Below are 15,735 nucleotides of genomic sequence, written 5' to 3' on the forward strand. Positions count from 1 at the left end.
TGGCTCAGCCCCCCTCCACGATCCTTGCGTTAAAACCCTGAGCACAGTTCCACATTTGAGCACACCACTGCCTCCCTGTTGCACTTAGGGCAGGCCAACAAGCAGAAAAAGGAATCATGTATTGCACTGATGCCTAGAGCCTGTAGTCATCTGCTGCAGTGCCCTTGATGGTTCTCTGAGAAGAGCAAGTCTTCCCTCTGCTCCCAAGTACGGCTCTCTTCAGCACTCCCGTTCAGACCACTCTATGCACTGCAGTCTCCACCAAGGCAAGTGATGGTAGAATACCTGCCACTAGGATGCTTGTGCCAGCTGTAGGAATGCAGGATTCCAAAGAATGTAACAGGGGCTAACAGAGCCTCTGCTTAAGGCGTGTTGCCAACCATCTTGCTTTCTCATGCCTCGTCTTTTAGAATACCTAACTTAGCAGTCTCCCTTAGCAAAAGTGGCCCTCTTGTCACCGCTTCTTACAGGAAAAAACCTTTGAAATTAGAAGCTAGTTTGAGAGCACTAACTCCAAGACGAGAGGCTGTCCATTGGGAAGAAATGTATTTTATGCAGTCTGGATTATCCTCTTCCAAGAAATCTGTTTCTTGCTTACTGACCTGCCCTGTTTAAACCATCTAATTTTTAAGAAACTGAAAAAGGATTTTCTGGTAGCTCTTTCGGTCTTTGAGGATATGTAATACCTCCTGTCTGTAAGTCTCTACAGAGAGCCTCTGAACCTGCCATTATCAGCTTGTTTGAAGATTGTCATTATTTGGAGACAAGGAGCTTAAAGCCTCCCTTTCTTCATTGGTTACATTTAAAAAAGTCACCATTCACTAGTCTTAATTTTTTCCTAAATATTAACACACTGGGAGGTTGGGGAGTAATTCACTTAAGCCTGCATTGGAAACGATACGTCATGGTGGACACATATATTCAGTACCTCCAACACCAAGCCATCTCTTTATATATGTATACATTCTTTATATATGTATACATTAACAGCTAGCAAGGATTATGAATATGACTTCTTTTGCAACTCAGTTGTCTACAGTGTGGGGTTTGTCCTCAAGGTCTGCACTTGCCTCTCCCTCTACCTAAAAACAAATTGCTCTGTCCGTGGCAGTAATTGTTTGGCATTTGATTTTGTTCCTGAAGTGTCCTTCTTTTGTTCAGACTCTGACTGGTAAGGTCCCCTCCATGCACCCTTTCAATGAGGCTTTCTTATACCCAGTACTGCTTGTGCGGGTAACTTTTGACTGGATAAGATCTGTACCTGGAAACCCCAGGTTCACTGCCCACCTGCTGCCCAAGATCTCAGGGGGATGTGGGAGGGAGGTCCGGGGGGTCACTTGGCCATCAAAACTGAATCCCAGTGAATTCTCAAATAGTCCTTTTGATTGGGATTCCAAGTGCATCAATGCTGATTGATAAAAATGTATTTTCTATTTCCTACAAAATTATTCTTGTGCTTATCTAATGCCACCTTCCTGTCAGCATGCTACTTTCAGGGCATGTTACTTCAGGACACATGCCTGGGTTTTTTGCACAATTGATCAGAGACTAACAAGATGCATCCAGAAATGATGAACTGGCCTTGATGCTGCAGGTTTCATGGCCTGACCATGTACAATGGCGTAGTTCTTATGCAGGACACTTAGGATGCATTCATTAGGCTTCTCATGAGGCAACCAGTCAAATTTTATGGACATTCCATTCAATTGGGCATAGCTTTTTGTGCGAAAATGATTCTGTGCTAGAGTGCTTTAAGCAGAGCTGCGCCACAGCACAATTGTTCGGTCTTGCATCCCCAACACAACAGTTTCATCAGCAATATCAGAGATTCTGTTGCTATTTAGGAGACCAGCCTTTAGCCAGAGGCAGGCCACTCAGTCACTCCAGCAACCAAACTCATTTTTTCATGGCTTCAGAGGACCATGTATGCCCAAGGATAGACCCCAGCAGGTGCAGTCTAAGCTTGCTTCTCTCCAGCTCATGCCCCACAACTACTACAACACACCATTGCATGCACAAACATTAATTCCCAGAGGTGTGCCTCTCATTGTGCCGGGAATTGGGGGGCCATTATGTCAGACCTCTGGGTCCTCCAAATTGTGGAAAATGGTTATGACCTTCAACTTCAAGACACTCCCCTCACATTGCTCCTTTCTGCCACCTATGCCCATATTCTTTCCAAGGAAGTGTTACTGTACTGAGCAATGGAGCCATCGAACTGAATGGAGAAAGATCAAGATTTCTAATCCAACTAATTTTTGGGCCCCCTATAATGTCGGTGGATTTTGGCCTAATGCAGACGTTGTAGTGATCAACCCCTGCTTCTGCAAAAGGAATTTAAACTCTTTCTTGCTCAGGTCCCTTTGGCTTTGGAGCATGAGGTGTGTTTGGTGTCTTTGAATTTGTAGGATGTGTATTTTCAAACCCTATTCCTGCAGTCGGCAAGACGTTTCTGTGATTTTTGTTGGGGTGCACTCCCTGCCAGTTTGCAGTGCTCCCCTTTTTCCTTACATCAGTACCCAGGGTCCTAAGAAGGTCCAGTCAGTAGTTGCGGCTCGTATCCACAAATCACAGATATATGCTTTCTCCTACCTGGATGTCTGAGCGGAGTGAGACAAGACCAAGTGTGGGTAATCTTGATTGCATTCATATATGCATGAATGGTGTGGTACTCAGAGATGTTGCTACTCAGTGTCAGTCTTCCTCTTCTGCTCATCAATAGCCGTCTGTCAAAGCTAGGGCACAAGATAAGGTGTTGAGGAGCAGTGGTTATTTTCACATCTCTGAATTCTGGGGTGCCCCCCCGGGAGCGACCCAACAATAAAAAATAAATAAATAAATAAATAAATAAAATGATCCCAGGTGTCTAGTGGATTTCTGCCCCCCCTGCTTCTGCTGCCCGATTGCATTGCGATCGGGCAGCAGAAATGCTCAGAGAGACATGAAAAGAGAGGAAAGGTCTTTCCTCTCCTTTCATGCCTCTCTGCCCCCTCCACGTGATCGGAGGAGAAATGCTTTTGCATTTCTCCTTCGATCCAGCGCCGGGGGGAAGGCCTCTGATGAGTTCAGCGCGCCACGGGGGCGGCGGTAGAACGGGAAGCGATTCCCCTTCCATCTCTGCCCAGGGGAGGGGGGTGCTCGGCCATCGGGGGAGCGCTAGCGGTCCCCCCCGGGGCCCATAGCCGGACGAGGTGGTCTCGTCCTCGAGACCACCTCGTCCGCGGCACCCAAGGTTTATTATATTGAATGTGTATTATGTTTTTAGACTAGTGAAAGGTACTTTTCCTTTTGTTTTTCTTACTGTATTTTGCATTCATTTATCTAGATTTTTGGATCAAACGTGAGTGATGCAACTGTTTCTCATGGAATGCTGATTGTCATGTATAATGTTGGTCTGGTGAAACTTTATAGCTTTCAGTGGATCATTAAGCAGGTAAATATACTATATTACATTTGAAATCTCTTTCAAAACCTTACAAGGAGTGTTCTTACACAGTTCATTTAAAATAAAATTGAATTTCCTTTTTCTCCTTTTATTGTCTGCTTTGGACAGTTTTGTTAAAATTCTGTCTATTCTTACATATGCCGCCATACAGATCTGTTGAAGCCCTTTACTTTGCACTTTAAGCCAAAACTTCACTTTGAAACATACTACTGGAATCTGAGAAGCTCCACATATAAAAGGAAATTATGGAGTATGTGTGTAAATGAAAGGGGTTTTGTTTTTGACTGCTGTGATGTCCTTTTCATAAGTTGACACTCTTTACAGTCCATAATAGAATTTTTTTTTAATGCTGATTTAGAAGAACTGTAAAAAAATTGAATGTTGTTTGGGAGAGAGGCCAACTTGACCAAATAAAGCCTTTTCCAGGATACTCTAGACCGCAGGTTGAAAATTATGCCTGAAGTAATAATCAGATTTTTAAAGTGCTCTGTCTTATTGATGGGTGGTGACTCTGAAGCTATATATCTCTGCTGCCCCCATATTTAAATACTCATTCCTGGTGTTGTGTTCACTCAAGCGGGCATTCTCTCGACCCCCTGAATCTTGAAAATTGCGATTAAATCCATTTTTCAGTTAGAGGTCAGTAATGAATCTGAGTCAATCTGAGCTTGGTCCATGCTCCACAGAAAGGAAAGGAAGTGACACTCGGCATCCTCTGGCCAATTAGGAAGCAGCATAGAAGAGTGACAATGGAGTCAACTAACTGTAAGCAATGGGTGGGCTCCAATCCCTTATTGTAAACAATACAAGCCACAAGCGAGAATGCATGCACTGCATTTGCTGTCGCCGACTTGCCCTAAAAAAGTGTTTTACAGTTCAGCATCTAGAACATTTCTTAACATTCCAAGAGAATATTTTATACACTACATATCTTTACCTAGTCTCCCTCACACCATTGTATTTGGTAGTTAATGCTGTATGCTAATATTTTTTGGATCTGAGGATTTTTCTTTCCTTTAGTAGTTTGAAATTCAGACTAATTTAGAATTAAATCACAGGTGTTCAAGAAAAAATGTGATTTGGGCCTTTGCAGTTGGGAAAGTGAACTATGTACTTCATTACATTGTTATGGCACTTAATGTGAGCCTTGATATTGAAAGCTGTCAATTTTGTGTCCGTGTTTAAAAAAAAAAAAAACATTTAGTAGCACACAATTTCTTTTGTTTGTTCAGCATAATGCCCAATGAATACATTCTTGAAAAATTTGAAATATCACACATATTGCTTTCAATAGGTCTGATTTCCATGCAAGATCCCAAACTTATTGTATAGACGTAGGTGGTCTGACGTGACCACAAGGAAACATGATTCACTCTGTAAAAAACACCAGAAATAAACAAATGAAGAGGCTTTAATGTAACTCTCCTTGACCTATATTCCGGCCCATTTTGTCAGCAATGTTTTGATGCTGAAAACCTCTGAAGCTGTTTAAGATGGAAGCAGAATCTGATGAATCAGACTCTGCATACTATTGACCATACCTTCCTAAGTTTCACTACAAATGACAAGAAGACGGGTGATAGGAAAACACATCATTCCTAAAGCAGAAAACATACCTGGCACCACATACAATACAAAACGAGGTGAACATGGTAGGAACAGTGAACAGCTGATGTGTGACAATATTGTAATTATATAAGACAATGGAAACCTTGGTAAGTTAAATCATATATGAGATCAATGGTTCCCATCCCATTCCATCTATATCTGACCACCTCTTGTTTGATGTGCATTTAAACACCTGAACTGTTTGTAATAATGGAGTCACTGAGCATAAGCACCGGAAACAATTCACAAACTGTAAAAATACAAAAAGAGATGTAATATGCTATAAAGTGAAAAAGTTCAATGATAAAAAAAAGTGCTGAGACCCCCAGGACTTTCTACATAGGAAGCTGCTCCCCCATTTGGAGAGGCTGGAAGGGGATGTGACTCACCTTGGCACGCTTCCATCATCTCTGATGGGCAGAGCAGCATTATATAGGATGTTGACATTGCCAAGCCTTTTGTTTATGCTCAAAACACCCCATATAGGGTCCCCCACAGTCAGGAAATTGACTAAGAGGTCCGCTCCATGCTCTGGCGGGGGGGGGATGGGGTAGATCACTGCTTATCGCACTCTCCAAACTTAAGAGGGGGGTATACGATGGGGGACAGGTGATTAAAGACACTCTTAGATATTATTTGGCAACACAGCTACTGGTGGTTAACAACTGGGTTTTTACTGTCAGCCAGGAACCGGTGTATAGAGTGGACAGAGATGCAGTGGATCGAAGAGGTCACAAAGTGATCCTCTACTGAAAGAGGGGTTGGGGACTGCTGGAACACACTCAGGCGGATGTCTGAGCGGGGAGGCAGCAACCAGACTTTTGGGCTGGAGCGAAAGGTGCACCATCATGACTCAACTAGGGAGCAGCAGTCAACTCCATTAATTGGGAGGATTGAAGGGTTTTGTGTGCACTGATAGGTATTGAAGACCTGGGAGATGTTTGGAGAGATCAGGCTTTTATTACATTTAAATTCTTGAGTCAGGAATTTGAGCTGGCGGACTCAGAACATGACAGCTGGGACACGCCCTGAGGAGACATATACTAGAAGGGGAGCAGCTCTCGGTGGGGACAACTTTGGAGGATCGACTCATAACAGAACACATTCTGGACAAAGCAATTACCGTTATTTACCAAAAACTGGTCCTTATTTCCTTGGATACGTTGGTTATGCTGAGGAAGGCCTGGACTGGGTACCTGAACGACTTTGATGATGAGGAATGGACGCAGCGATTCACAGCCTGCTTGAGATAGCAATTTGGACAAGGTTTAGACTAGTCCAACTCAAAATACTACATAGATCCTGTTACTCAAGGACTCGATTGGCCAGGATTGGTAAGGTGCCTATGTCGACATGTCTGAGGGGGGGCGTGGGATGAAAGCTACCTTTTATCATATCCTCTGGGAATGCCCGGTGATACATGAATATTGGAGTGGGTTGCTGAGGTTATGTTCCAGGTCTTGTCAGTTGAGACTGCACTGGACGCAAAATTACTCCTATTATCAGTGTTGGGGGAAGAGCCCTGGACTAAATTCCAGAAAATATGGTTGATATTGGCTGCGTGTGTGGCCAAGCACAATATTGCAAGTGCGTGGAGAAGTGTTAACCCTCCGAGACTCACAGATTGGGAGTCAGACCTAGACTGGTGCCAGAGAGCTTAATAGGTGGTCTATCAAATCTGAGGCTACCCCGAGAAATGGGAGAAAGTGTGGGGGGCATGGCAGACACATAGAGGGCTGTGACGAGGGGGTACACACACACTAGGGATTGTAGGACATCATGTACTAGCCAGGTGCTGATAACTTGGGGCATATAGTACGCTGGCAGTAAAAGTGTCATTCTTTACTATGTTATGTGTCCTGATCTGATTGTCCTTGCTTTCAAGACTGTCATATGTGTGTTAAAATATGTGACAAACTCTGATTGTGTAACTTGTATGGTGACCACGGTGTGGAAAAAAAGAAAAAGAAAAAAAAGAGTTTACAAAAACAAAATGATGCGAGCTAATAATTCTGATGTAATGCAAGTGACAAGACAGTTTGAATTCCATCACTAATTGAGCCTTGGGAAGAAATCTAGAAGTTGATAGACTAGCAGATTGTTACAATATGCACTAAGAGACCAGTCAGAATATGCACTAAAGAAACTGGTGCTTGTCGGCTGCTTATTAGATGCAAGAGAGCAACTTAGAATAACTGGGGTCAGTGGTGCAGGACTGTGATGTATGTGAATTAATGAATAATGAAAAAACTAAAACTGAGAAAGCACGTTGGAGGAATCCAAATCATGGAAAACCAATTTTAAGGAAAGGCAACTTTAAGGGAATGCAAATAAATTTAAAATGAAAAGAAACATTTTGAAGGAAAGATAATTTTAAGGAAAAATCCAAAATTACATTAAACTTGGGCGGGGTTTAGTGGTAGTGAGGATTTTTTGCATATATGGATGGGTGATGTTTATAGAGTTTTGAGGTATTTTTAGGATTTAGGAAAGGGTAGAGTTCAGGCATAGAAAAGGGTTTTTTAGGGTTCAAAGATGGGTGGAGTTTAGAGGTGGTACGGGTCTTTTAGAGATCAGGAATTGGAGGCGTTTAGGGGTGGTAAGGGTTTTTTCAGGATTGAAAGATGTGTGAGTTTAGAGCTGTGAGGGTTTTTAGTGTTCAGGGATTGGTGGAGAGTAGGTTTGTTGAGTGTTTTCTAGGTTTCATGGGTAGGCAGTGTTAGGTTTGATTAGGGTTTTTAAGATTCAGTGATGCTTAGAGTTTAGGGGGTGATGGTGGGGTTTTTAAGGTTCAAGAATGGGTTGAGTTTATGGTGGGAAGAGCTTTTAAGTATCATGGGTGGGTAGAGTTTATGAGCAAAAAGAGTTTTAGAGTTCAGGAACAAGTGAAGGCTTGGGTGATGAGGGATTTTTTTTAAATAGAAAAACTGTATTGATTTAACTTGCCAAGCATCAGCCATATACAGTACATTTCCGAGGATAAGAGAGACATTACATTCCTCCCCGCTACCACAAGATCCACCCCAACCAGAACTAACAAAACGAAATATCTTGCAGCATCCTTGCATGGAGGGCACTAACCCATAAGTCCATTGTAATCCCATCATTTCCCCAACAACTTTTGAAATTTCTTAGGACAACCTCTAGCTTTGTAGATAAGTTCTTCATGTTTCCCACACCAATCCATGCCCCTCCTCCAAGGGAGTGCTGCAAGGAATGTCCAGTGGCAAGCTATGTTGAGCTTAGCAAGCAGAATACCTAATCCAATCAACGACCTACCACCGCAGGAGCCACCCACATCCTTCAGAATACCCAGGCGAGCAATCCGGGGTTTCAGGTCAATAGGGGACCTAGTGACTGCCGAAAGGATCCCCAGGATTGTATGATAGGGCAACTCCATACCATATGAAAAAAGTCACTAGGTGTATCAAACACCTGTGGCACTCCGGGGAGTCCCAAAGGCCCACCCGCCACAGCTGCACAGGTGTTAGGTAAGCCTGATGGAGGAACTTGAACTGCCCCGCCCATAGTCTCGGCGACGTCGACAATGTGCGCAGGGCCATACATGCATCCATCCAGTCAGCCTTGGCCAACTCGCCCACCTAGCCCTCCCATCTCTGCCTCAGGTCTCAAGTGTCTTGGGAAGTGTATCACCAACGAGCGATAAATCTGGGACACCTCACCCTTGCCCAGGTGACTAGGAACTTACATTCTAGAGGGCTGTATTCTGGTATGTCCTGTAGCACAAAGTGGTCAGTGGAGAGGGCACATCGGAGCTGCAAATATCGGAAAAACTGGGGGCACGGCATGCCAAAGTCAGTTTTAAGGTCCTCAAAGGGACTTATGTGGTCCCCTCTCCTCACGTCCCCCAGCCTTGAAATCCCTATGACGTTCCACCCATGAATTCCCTCCAGTGACGCCACTTGACCAAACCATGTGCCCTCCCACAATAGGGTCTCCTGAGTAAAGCTACAATGTCACCCAGTCCAACAAAGCATGGCCCGCCATGCACAGAACACCACTTTAGTAACCTCAGGAAGCCCCGAAGGGATAGGGGCTCCATAGAGGATCCCCACCCCCTTGTCTAGCCCCAACAGAGCCAATTCCCCCCGGTAGTCAGGGTCATCCCACCCCTGTGCAGCCAATCATTAATAGGGAGGAGCTGAGGTGTCCAGTAATAAAGCCTTACATCAGCCATGGTTAGGCCACCATCATATGCCACTCTGGTGCATTTTTGGAAGGCCACCCTTGGCTGACCTCCAGCCCAAATGAACTTTCTCCCCATTGCCTGAATGCTGTCAAACCACACCTGAGAGATAAGTTCCGAGTAGTTTTGCAGGACATAAAGAAGTCATGGGGGAATCATCATCTTAAAGAGCGCCATTCTGTCCATGACATTCAGAGGAAGACCAGCCCAGTGCTTCATGTTCTCCCAGGCCTTGTGCATCATAGGGACCAAATTCAGGCTCCAGGTGAGGCCTGGCTCCTAGGAGATGTGAATCCTCCCAGTGCCTCAATACAGAACAGGGAAGGGCTCCCTGCTCCTATCGGATACACTGTCTGGTGCTTTGGTGCAGGATAAACCTGAATTGGTCTGGGTGTATGAGGGAGAGGATAACAGTCAGTAGGAACTTGTTGGCAAAGATTTTATTATAGATCTTGACTTTGCTATTGAGAATGGAAATCAGCCTGAAGGCAGCACTAGAGCAGGGCTGCTGACCAAGTTTGGGCAGGACTACTATTGTGGTGTGATCAACCACGGGTGGAAGCCAACCCCTGGTGATTGCCTCGCCGGACAGCTCCTAGAGGGGTGGGGCGATGTCAATGCTCAGCTTATGGTAAAACTCTGTTGGGTACCCTTCGGTTCCTGTGTTTTGCCGGGATTAAAGTCTGACAAGGCTGTTCCAACCTCCTACACTGTAATAACACTCTCCAACCCCGCCCTCTGTGAGGCCAACAAGCGTGGCAGGGTAACTCCACCACCAGGGGAGACTCTAGGTCCTGGGCCGGGCAAGGTCGAGGTGCGTACAGGTCCTCGTAATATTGAGCAAACACCGCTGCAATTTCTGGAGTCCCTATGAACCCAGGGAATAATGTGAGATACACCTCTGTGCATGGGCAGCCAATCAAGCAGTTTGCTTGACTTGTCCCCCAATTCATAGAGTTGCAGAGTCAAGGCCTTCCAGTACCTTTGTGCTTCATTGAGACTAAGCTGATGGAGAGATTCTTTTGAGCGCCAGTTGGCACTTGTCAATATCAGAAAGGGTGTGGGGTGCCGCTTGGCTGCTTGTTAGGATAGAAGCTTTCAAGTCAGTGATCTGAGAGAGTTTATTATGTTCAACGACTTGCACATAGGATCGAGACATTCTCTCATGTACTCCTTTGTAGTTTCCCATAGAACGCCCGCCGATTCTACTGAGCCCTTGTTCACGCCAAGAAAAGTAATAAGTTCAGTATTGAGAAGTTTGACTAAGTCTTTGTCCTGAAGGAACCAGGTGTTCCAGCTCCAGAACGTGCGGTCTCCCCCAGGAGGCGCGCCAAAACAAATCATGACGGGAACGTGGTCGAATGGACTGCGTGCCAATACGTGGGCCTGATGCATCGGGCAAGGTCCTCCTCCCCAGTAAAAACACATAGTCAATGCGGGACATGGACCCGTGGGCTGCAGAGGCATGGGTGTACCCCTGGGTGCCAGGGTTGCAGGAATGCCCGGTGTCCGTGAGACCCAGTCTCTGCGCCCAGTCTGCCAGTCCCTGTCTGCACCGTTAAGTTCCCCCCTTCGGGCTGAACCAGTCTATGTTCTCCATAATATCATTGATGTCCCCAGCTAGAATAGTCCTCCCTGGGGGAAGCGCCACAATCAGCATCCTGACAGCCACCATTGTGGAGTGGCAGAGGGTTGGTGGGACATAGAGGTTTACAACATTGTGGACAATGCCCTCCATGGTGCCCTCTAGTATAAGGTATCTTCATAGTGTCTCGCTCACCACCCTAGTGACCACCAATGGAAGGGACTTATGAAGAAGGAGCGCCACTCCCCTAGACTCCTAGTCTATCCTGCATGGAACACACAGTCGTAGCCCTTGCAGGCCAGGAAATGGCAATTTTGTTCCTGTAAATGTGTTTCTTGCAGCAGTAGCAGCCCCGTTGTGTATCTGTGTAGGGTCATGATTTGAATGGTGCAGCAGGTGCAGTGGCACCAGGCAAACATTGCTATATTTTACTACTAAATAGGCAGTCACAAGTGCAGTTGTCTTGCATGCACTAGGTTTGCCATGACTGTCCCTTGCAACTCCTCAGGTAAATCATTAACTCTCATCATTGGGAACAATGAAATGAGAGGGTACAATTCTTCAGTTTTGCAGAGCATTTCTTCATCACCATTTGTCTGAATTGCTATTCGATTGTGAGTGCAGCTAATAGAACAATTTAGAACAATTTAGCTTACACAATGGATCACGACCTTATATGCTGACAGGACTTGAATCGCAAACCACACATTGGTGACAGTTCTGAAATTACCCTATTTTTATTGGAATATGCTCTGTAATTGGGTTAGTTAACTGCTGATTTGCTACTCCTACCACCTGAACCTTTTTTCCTGGCAAGGGCACATATGAACTTCTGGGGTTCTGACACTGGAGCGCGTTGCTCCAGTGTTGACCAAGAATGAAACATCGTGTCCCATAACATTGGCATTTACATAGGACCACGTTGACCCACCTCTAAAGATGCTGCTGACATGCAATCCTCATCATCAGGCTGTCACTGTTATATGTTTCTGAAAACCCATCACTCAAATCAATTAAAGGAAATTGTGTTACCAACTGATTTACGTTTGTATTTGCTCTCTGATTCATGTTTTGCTTAGGAACCATCACTTGCTGCTGTGTCATTGGGGCTTGTGAAACTTGCATTTGGGGCTTGAATCTGTTGGGGAACTTGGATCTGTTGGGGGACCTGCATCTGGTGCGGGACCTGCAGCCCCTGCAATCCCGTATGAACGGCTACATTTTGGACTCGGGGGTCTTTGGATTCTCTGAATTTGAACTTGATCATTGCCAACAGTCTGAGCAACACCACCATTCTGCACTAAATTATTCACATTATTATCGGAACACCTCCGTCTCCTGTGTCGAACGTTGCTGCACGCATGACATGGCTACATTTTCTACATTAACTGCACATCAATCACATTCCCACTCTGATCTATCCGAACACTGCATCCTCCACCTCTAAACTGAGGCACATTGTTAACCGGCTGTTGCACACCTTGCATTCCACTAGTGTTCACCATCATCTGCTGGATTTTCTGTCTGAGCAGATTTTATTTTCATCACCATCAATTTCTCTTTCAACTTTTTCTGCTTCAATTCAATTTTGTCACTACAGTCCCTAGCGTACTGCAGTACTTGATCAGTTTGTTTATTCTGCTAACAAATCAAATGCTGCTGAATCATTATGCTAACTTCAGGCTTCAGTTCTTGCACAAATCTAAACACAAAATGTCTCATGTCTTTCGGTTCAATAGGTTCAGAGCCACTATGCTGTTTGAAAGCCTGCAGCAATCTCACATAATAGGCATGGATCAACACCTGAATTTCCTATGCTGTTCTGTCAGTCTTTTGCCAATCAGCATGTTTGGGGGAAACTTTGTTTTTCAGAAATTCATTCACTTTGTATTACCCTTTCATCAACTCTTCAGACGGCACATCTGTTACTGGATCTCTCAGCTGTTCACGTTTGGCCAATCCGCTTGCACTCAGCCCACAAATCAGCTGGAACCACAATGTCCAACAATGTGTTCAAATCCTCCCACATGCATTTTGAAAGCTTCACAGATCTCTCTCTTTGCTTATACTACTCCACTAGCTTCTCCTTCAATCTCGGGTAATCATTTGTGAATGACAGCATGTCACTTCTGCTCTACAAGACATGTACATAACCTCCACCTGGAATTTCCCTTATTGGCATTATTTTTACATTATCATCAGTTTGATTTGCTCCCGCCAGAGGCAAATTCTGCATTGCTTTCTTTTGATCTCTTTTCTTTGCCCTTATGCCTTCCCATTTACCTAATGCACCCCATGTTTGGGTGTTTGTAATTAATTCCTTAATATGCATTCTCATGCCGGGTGATGTCATGTTTGCTATGTCTTTAGTACTGAGTTCTAGCCCGTAACTTCTTCTTAAGGGCTTTGACTTTCTAATTCCATGTCATATTTTTTTATCCAATTCTACTAATTATCCATAAGTCAGTCCTGCATGTTGTGTAACATCTTTGCACATGAAGTGCATATTTCATCTTCAGTGTATGTTTCCAATCTCAATTGTTTCCTCAATTAAATCACTTAATTCTAATTTGAATATGGGCACATTCAGTGTTCTGGCTTTCTCTGGGGTATACTTTATTCTAACACTACTACTGTTGTACCTGTTGCTCCTTTTTGGCTAATAGTATCTAACCACTCAATCAACTGCTGTGCTGAAAAACATTGCAGACTAGTATTGCTTCTCTAGGTCATATTTTGTGATGTATTGCAATGTATAGTGGCAATCTGATCTGATGTGGACATGTAATGAAATGAAGTTCTCTGCAGACATCTCACATCTAATATTGGTCCTGCTTGATTTAACATCTGGCTACGGTCTTCAATTTGTGGAGGGGTAAAAGTTGGGACAAACAAAGCTATTCTCTTCATCTCCGAATTGTTTGAATATATTGATCTCTGCATATCACATGGTGGCATCCCTGCAGATACAGGATTTGTTGACTGGGCATTACTTCCAGGCTTACCTTAGACATACAGGTGGACCAACTGGACCTATAGTTATAGGACCTGTTAATGCATTGGGGCCTGTCAAATTTGTCTGATTCTGAAGAATTGTCATTTCAGCACTTTGACTTGTTAAAACAGTACTGAAAGTGTGTCCTGATTGACTGGGGGTAACATTTGGTGTTGTCTGCTCTGGTTATATATGGGTATAGTCTGATTCTGACTAGAAGTTTGCACATATGTAGTCACATTCTGTGTAGACAGCTTCTGATTCACATGAGGGTTTGGCATTTCCTGATTCGTAACTGGACTTGTAATGTGCTGGGCTGTACTAACAGTCAGAACTAGCGGATAAACCACAGGCACTTGGGTCACTAAATACAGAGGTGTACTTCGAGTTACGTGAATTGGGCTTTGTGAAACTGAAGCTTTTGGCACATTTGGGGCTTCATTCTGCACTGCTTCCTCAACTACATGGTATGATGGGGGATGATTAATTAAAAGCTGATGTATAAACTCATCTTCTGAGTCACTTTGAAGTGTAACTGTCTTTTTACCCTCATCCGCTGTCTGCTCTGCTTTATCTGTATGTTTTGTTCTTATTTTAGGTTTTATACACCCATAACCTTCCTCTGTGATAGCGGGAAACATTCTCACTCCATCGAATATCTCAGCTGTCTAAATTTTCTGTTCTGTATCGCATCTAGCTTCCATTAATGTTTTAACTTCTTTCTTCATTCTATTCTCAAATGTTGATGTTTATTTTTGTCTGGGAACAAGTTGCTAAACGGCAAGAGCTTCAAATTGTGTGGGTCTTACAGGAACTTTAATTTGCACAGTACTTTTCTCAAATGTTCTAAAATTCTCAAATAAAAACTTCTGTGACAAGGAGAAGCTAATGAACCTTCCTTATTAGTGATCATGCACCATTGTTTTACTCAAATGCATGCTGAAACTCCTTTCGCCTCTGACACTTTATATGCTGGTGTTCCTCTGGGTGCTATCTGTTCACCCTCTCTGACTGGAATAAACACATCTCCTCTCTGCACACTTCTTAAAAGCCTTGATAATTTTATTTTTCGCACAAATTCACCCAATAACGATTTTCAGTGAAACCAGGAAGTAAATTAAATCCCACAATCCTTTTCGCAAGCTGTTCTTAGCCAATGATAACACAGTATTGTCCACGAATACGAGCGCAGCTTTCTCACCAATCGACCTACCCCATCGTGGTTCAAATGACGTCACACTCACTTTACTCAGCAGCTACAGTCTCTTCGTAATTGTCTCTCACACAATTACTCACTCATACGCTAAATACAAAATCCTGCGAGCAAATCAAAAACCTGTCTGCACACTACGGGTAGGACTCAAAAGGTTTAATAGCTGAATGGCTACTCTTCCAACTTTGGCTTTCACCATTACACATGAGTGAAAACTTGACCAGCTGTTTCCACCCTGATTGTTCCAGATTCCCCCTGTACATTCAGGATTCACCTAATACCACCTATCATCTCACACTCCCTCAAGGAAAACTAATGACAGTGTCAGTCGTACCGCATGACACGTACTTCACTGCAGACAATAAATTACCCAACTGTCTCCTACACTTGTGCGTTATCCCAGGATCTTAGGCCTCAGCAGACCTGTCAATAACAACAACAACTGCTGACAATGTTTGAGCACAAAGCGCCACAATCACTTCAAGTACGACTACTCCTCAAAACACTTCACAATATCATACTTCACTACAGTCTTCAAGTAAACAGCATGGCAAGTGCAAATCCCTTTTTATATCCCTACTTATACTTACACAGCACGAAACTTGAAGACACTCCACAAGAATTTCATCTACTTCTCAAACTAACCATAGAACAAATTACGGGGTGGGCAAATGTTTGACTG

At 44.0% G+C, this 15,735-nt stretch overlaps 1 protein-coding gene across 4 annotated transcripts in view; it reads left to right on the forward strand.

Annotated features, from left to right (window-relative positions):
- The window catches only part of DCAF17 (DDB1 and CUL4 associated factor 17), a 444,850-nt gene that overhangs the window by 187,014 nt on the left and 242,101 nt on the right, over positions 1–15,735 (forward strand). For all 4 annotated transcript variants that reach the window (XM_069225322.1, XM_069225323.1, XM_069225325.1 and 1 more), the window contains one exon: positions 3,326–3,433. In XM_069225322.1, the coding sequence (XP_069081423.1) occupies positions 3,326–3,433 (108 nt within the window). The remainder of the gene's footprint in view (positions 1–3,325; positions 3,434–15,735) is intronic.

The sequence above is a fragment of the Pleurodeles waltl genome, chromosome 3_1, assembly GCF_031143425.1.
Source record: "Pleurodeles waltl isolate 20211129_DDA chromosome 3_1, aPleWal1.hap1.20221129, whole genome shotgun sequence".
NCBI lineage: Eukaryota > Metazoa > Chordata > Amphibia > Caudata > Salamandridae > Pleurodeles > Pleurodeles waltl.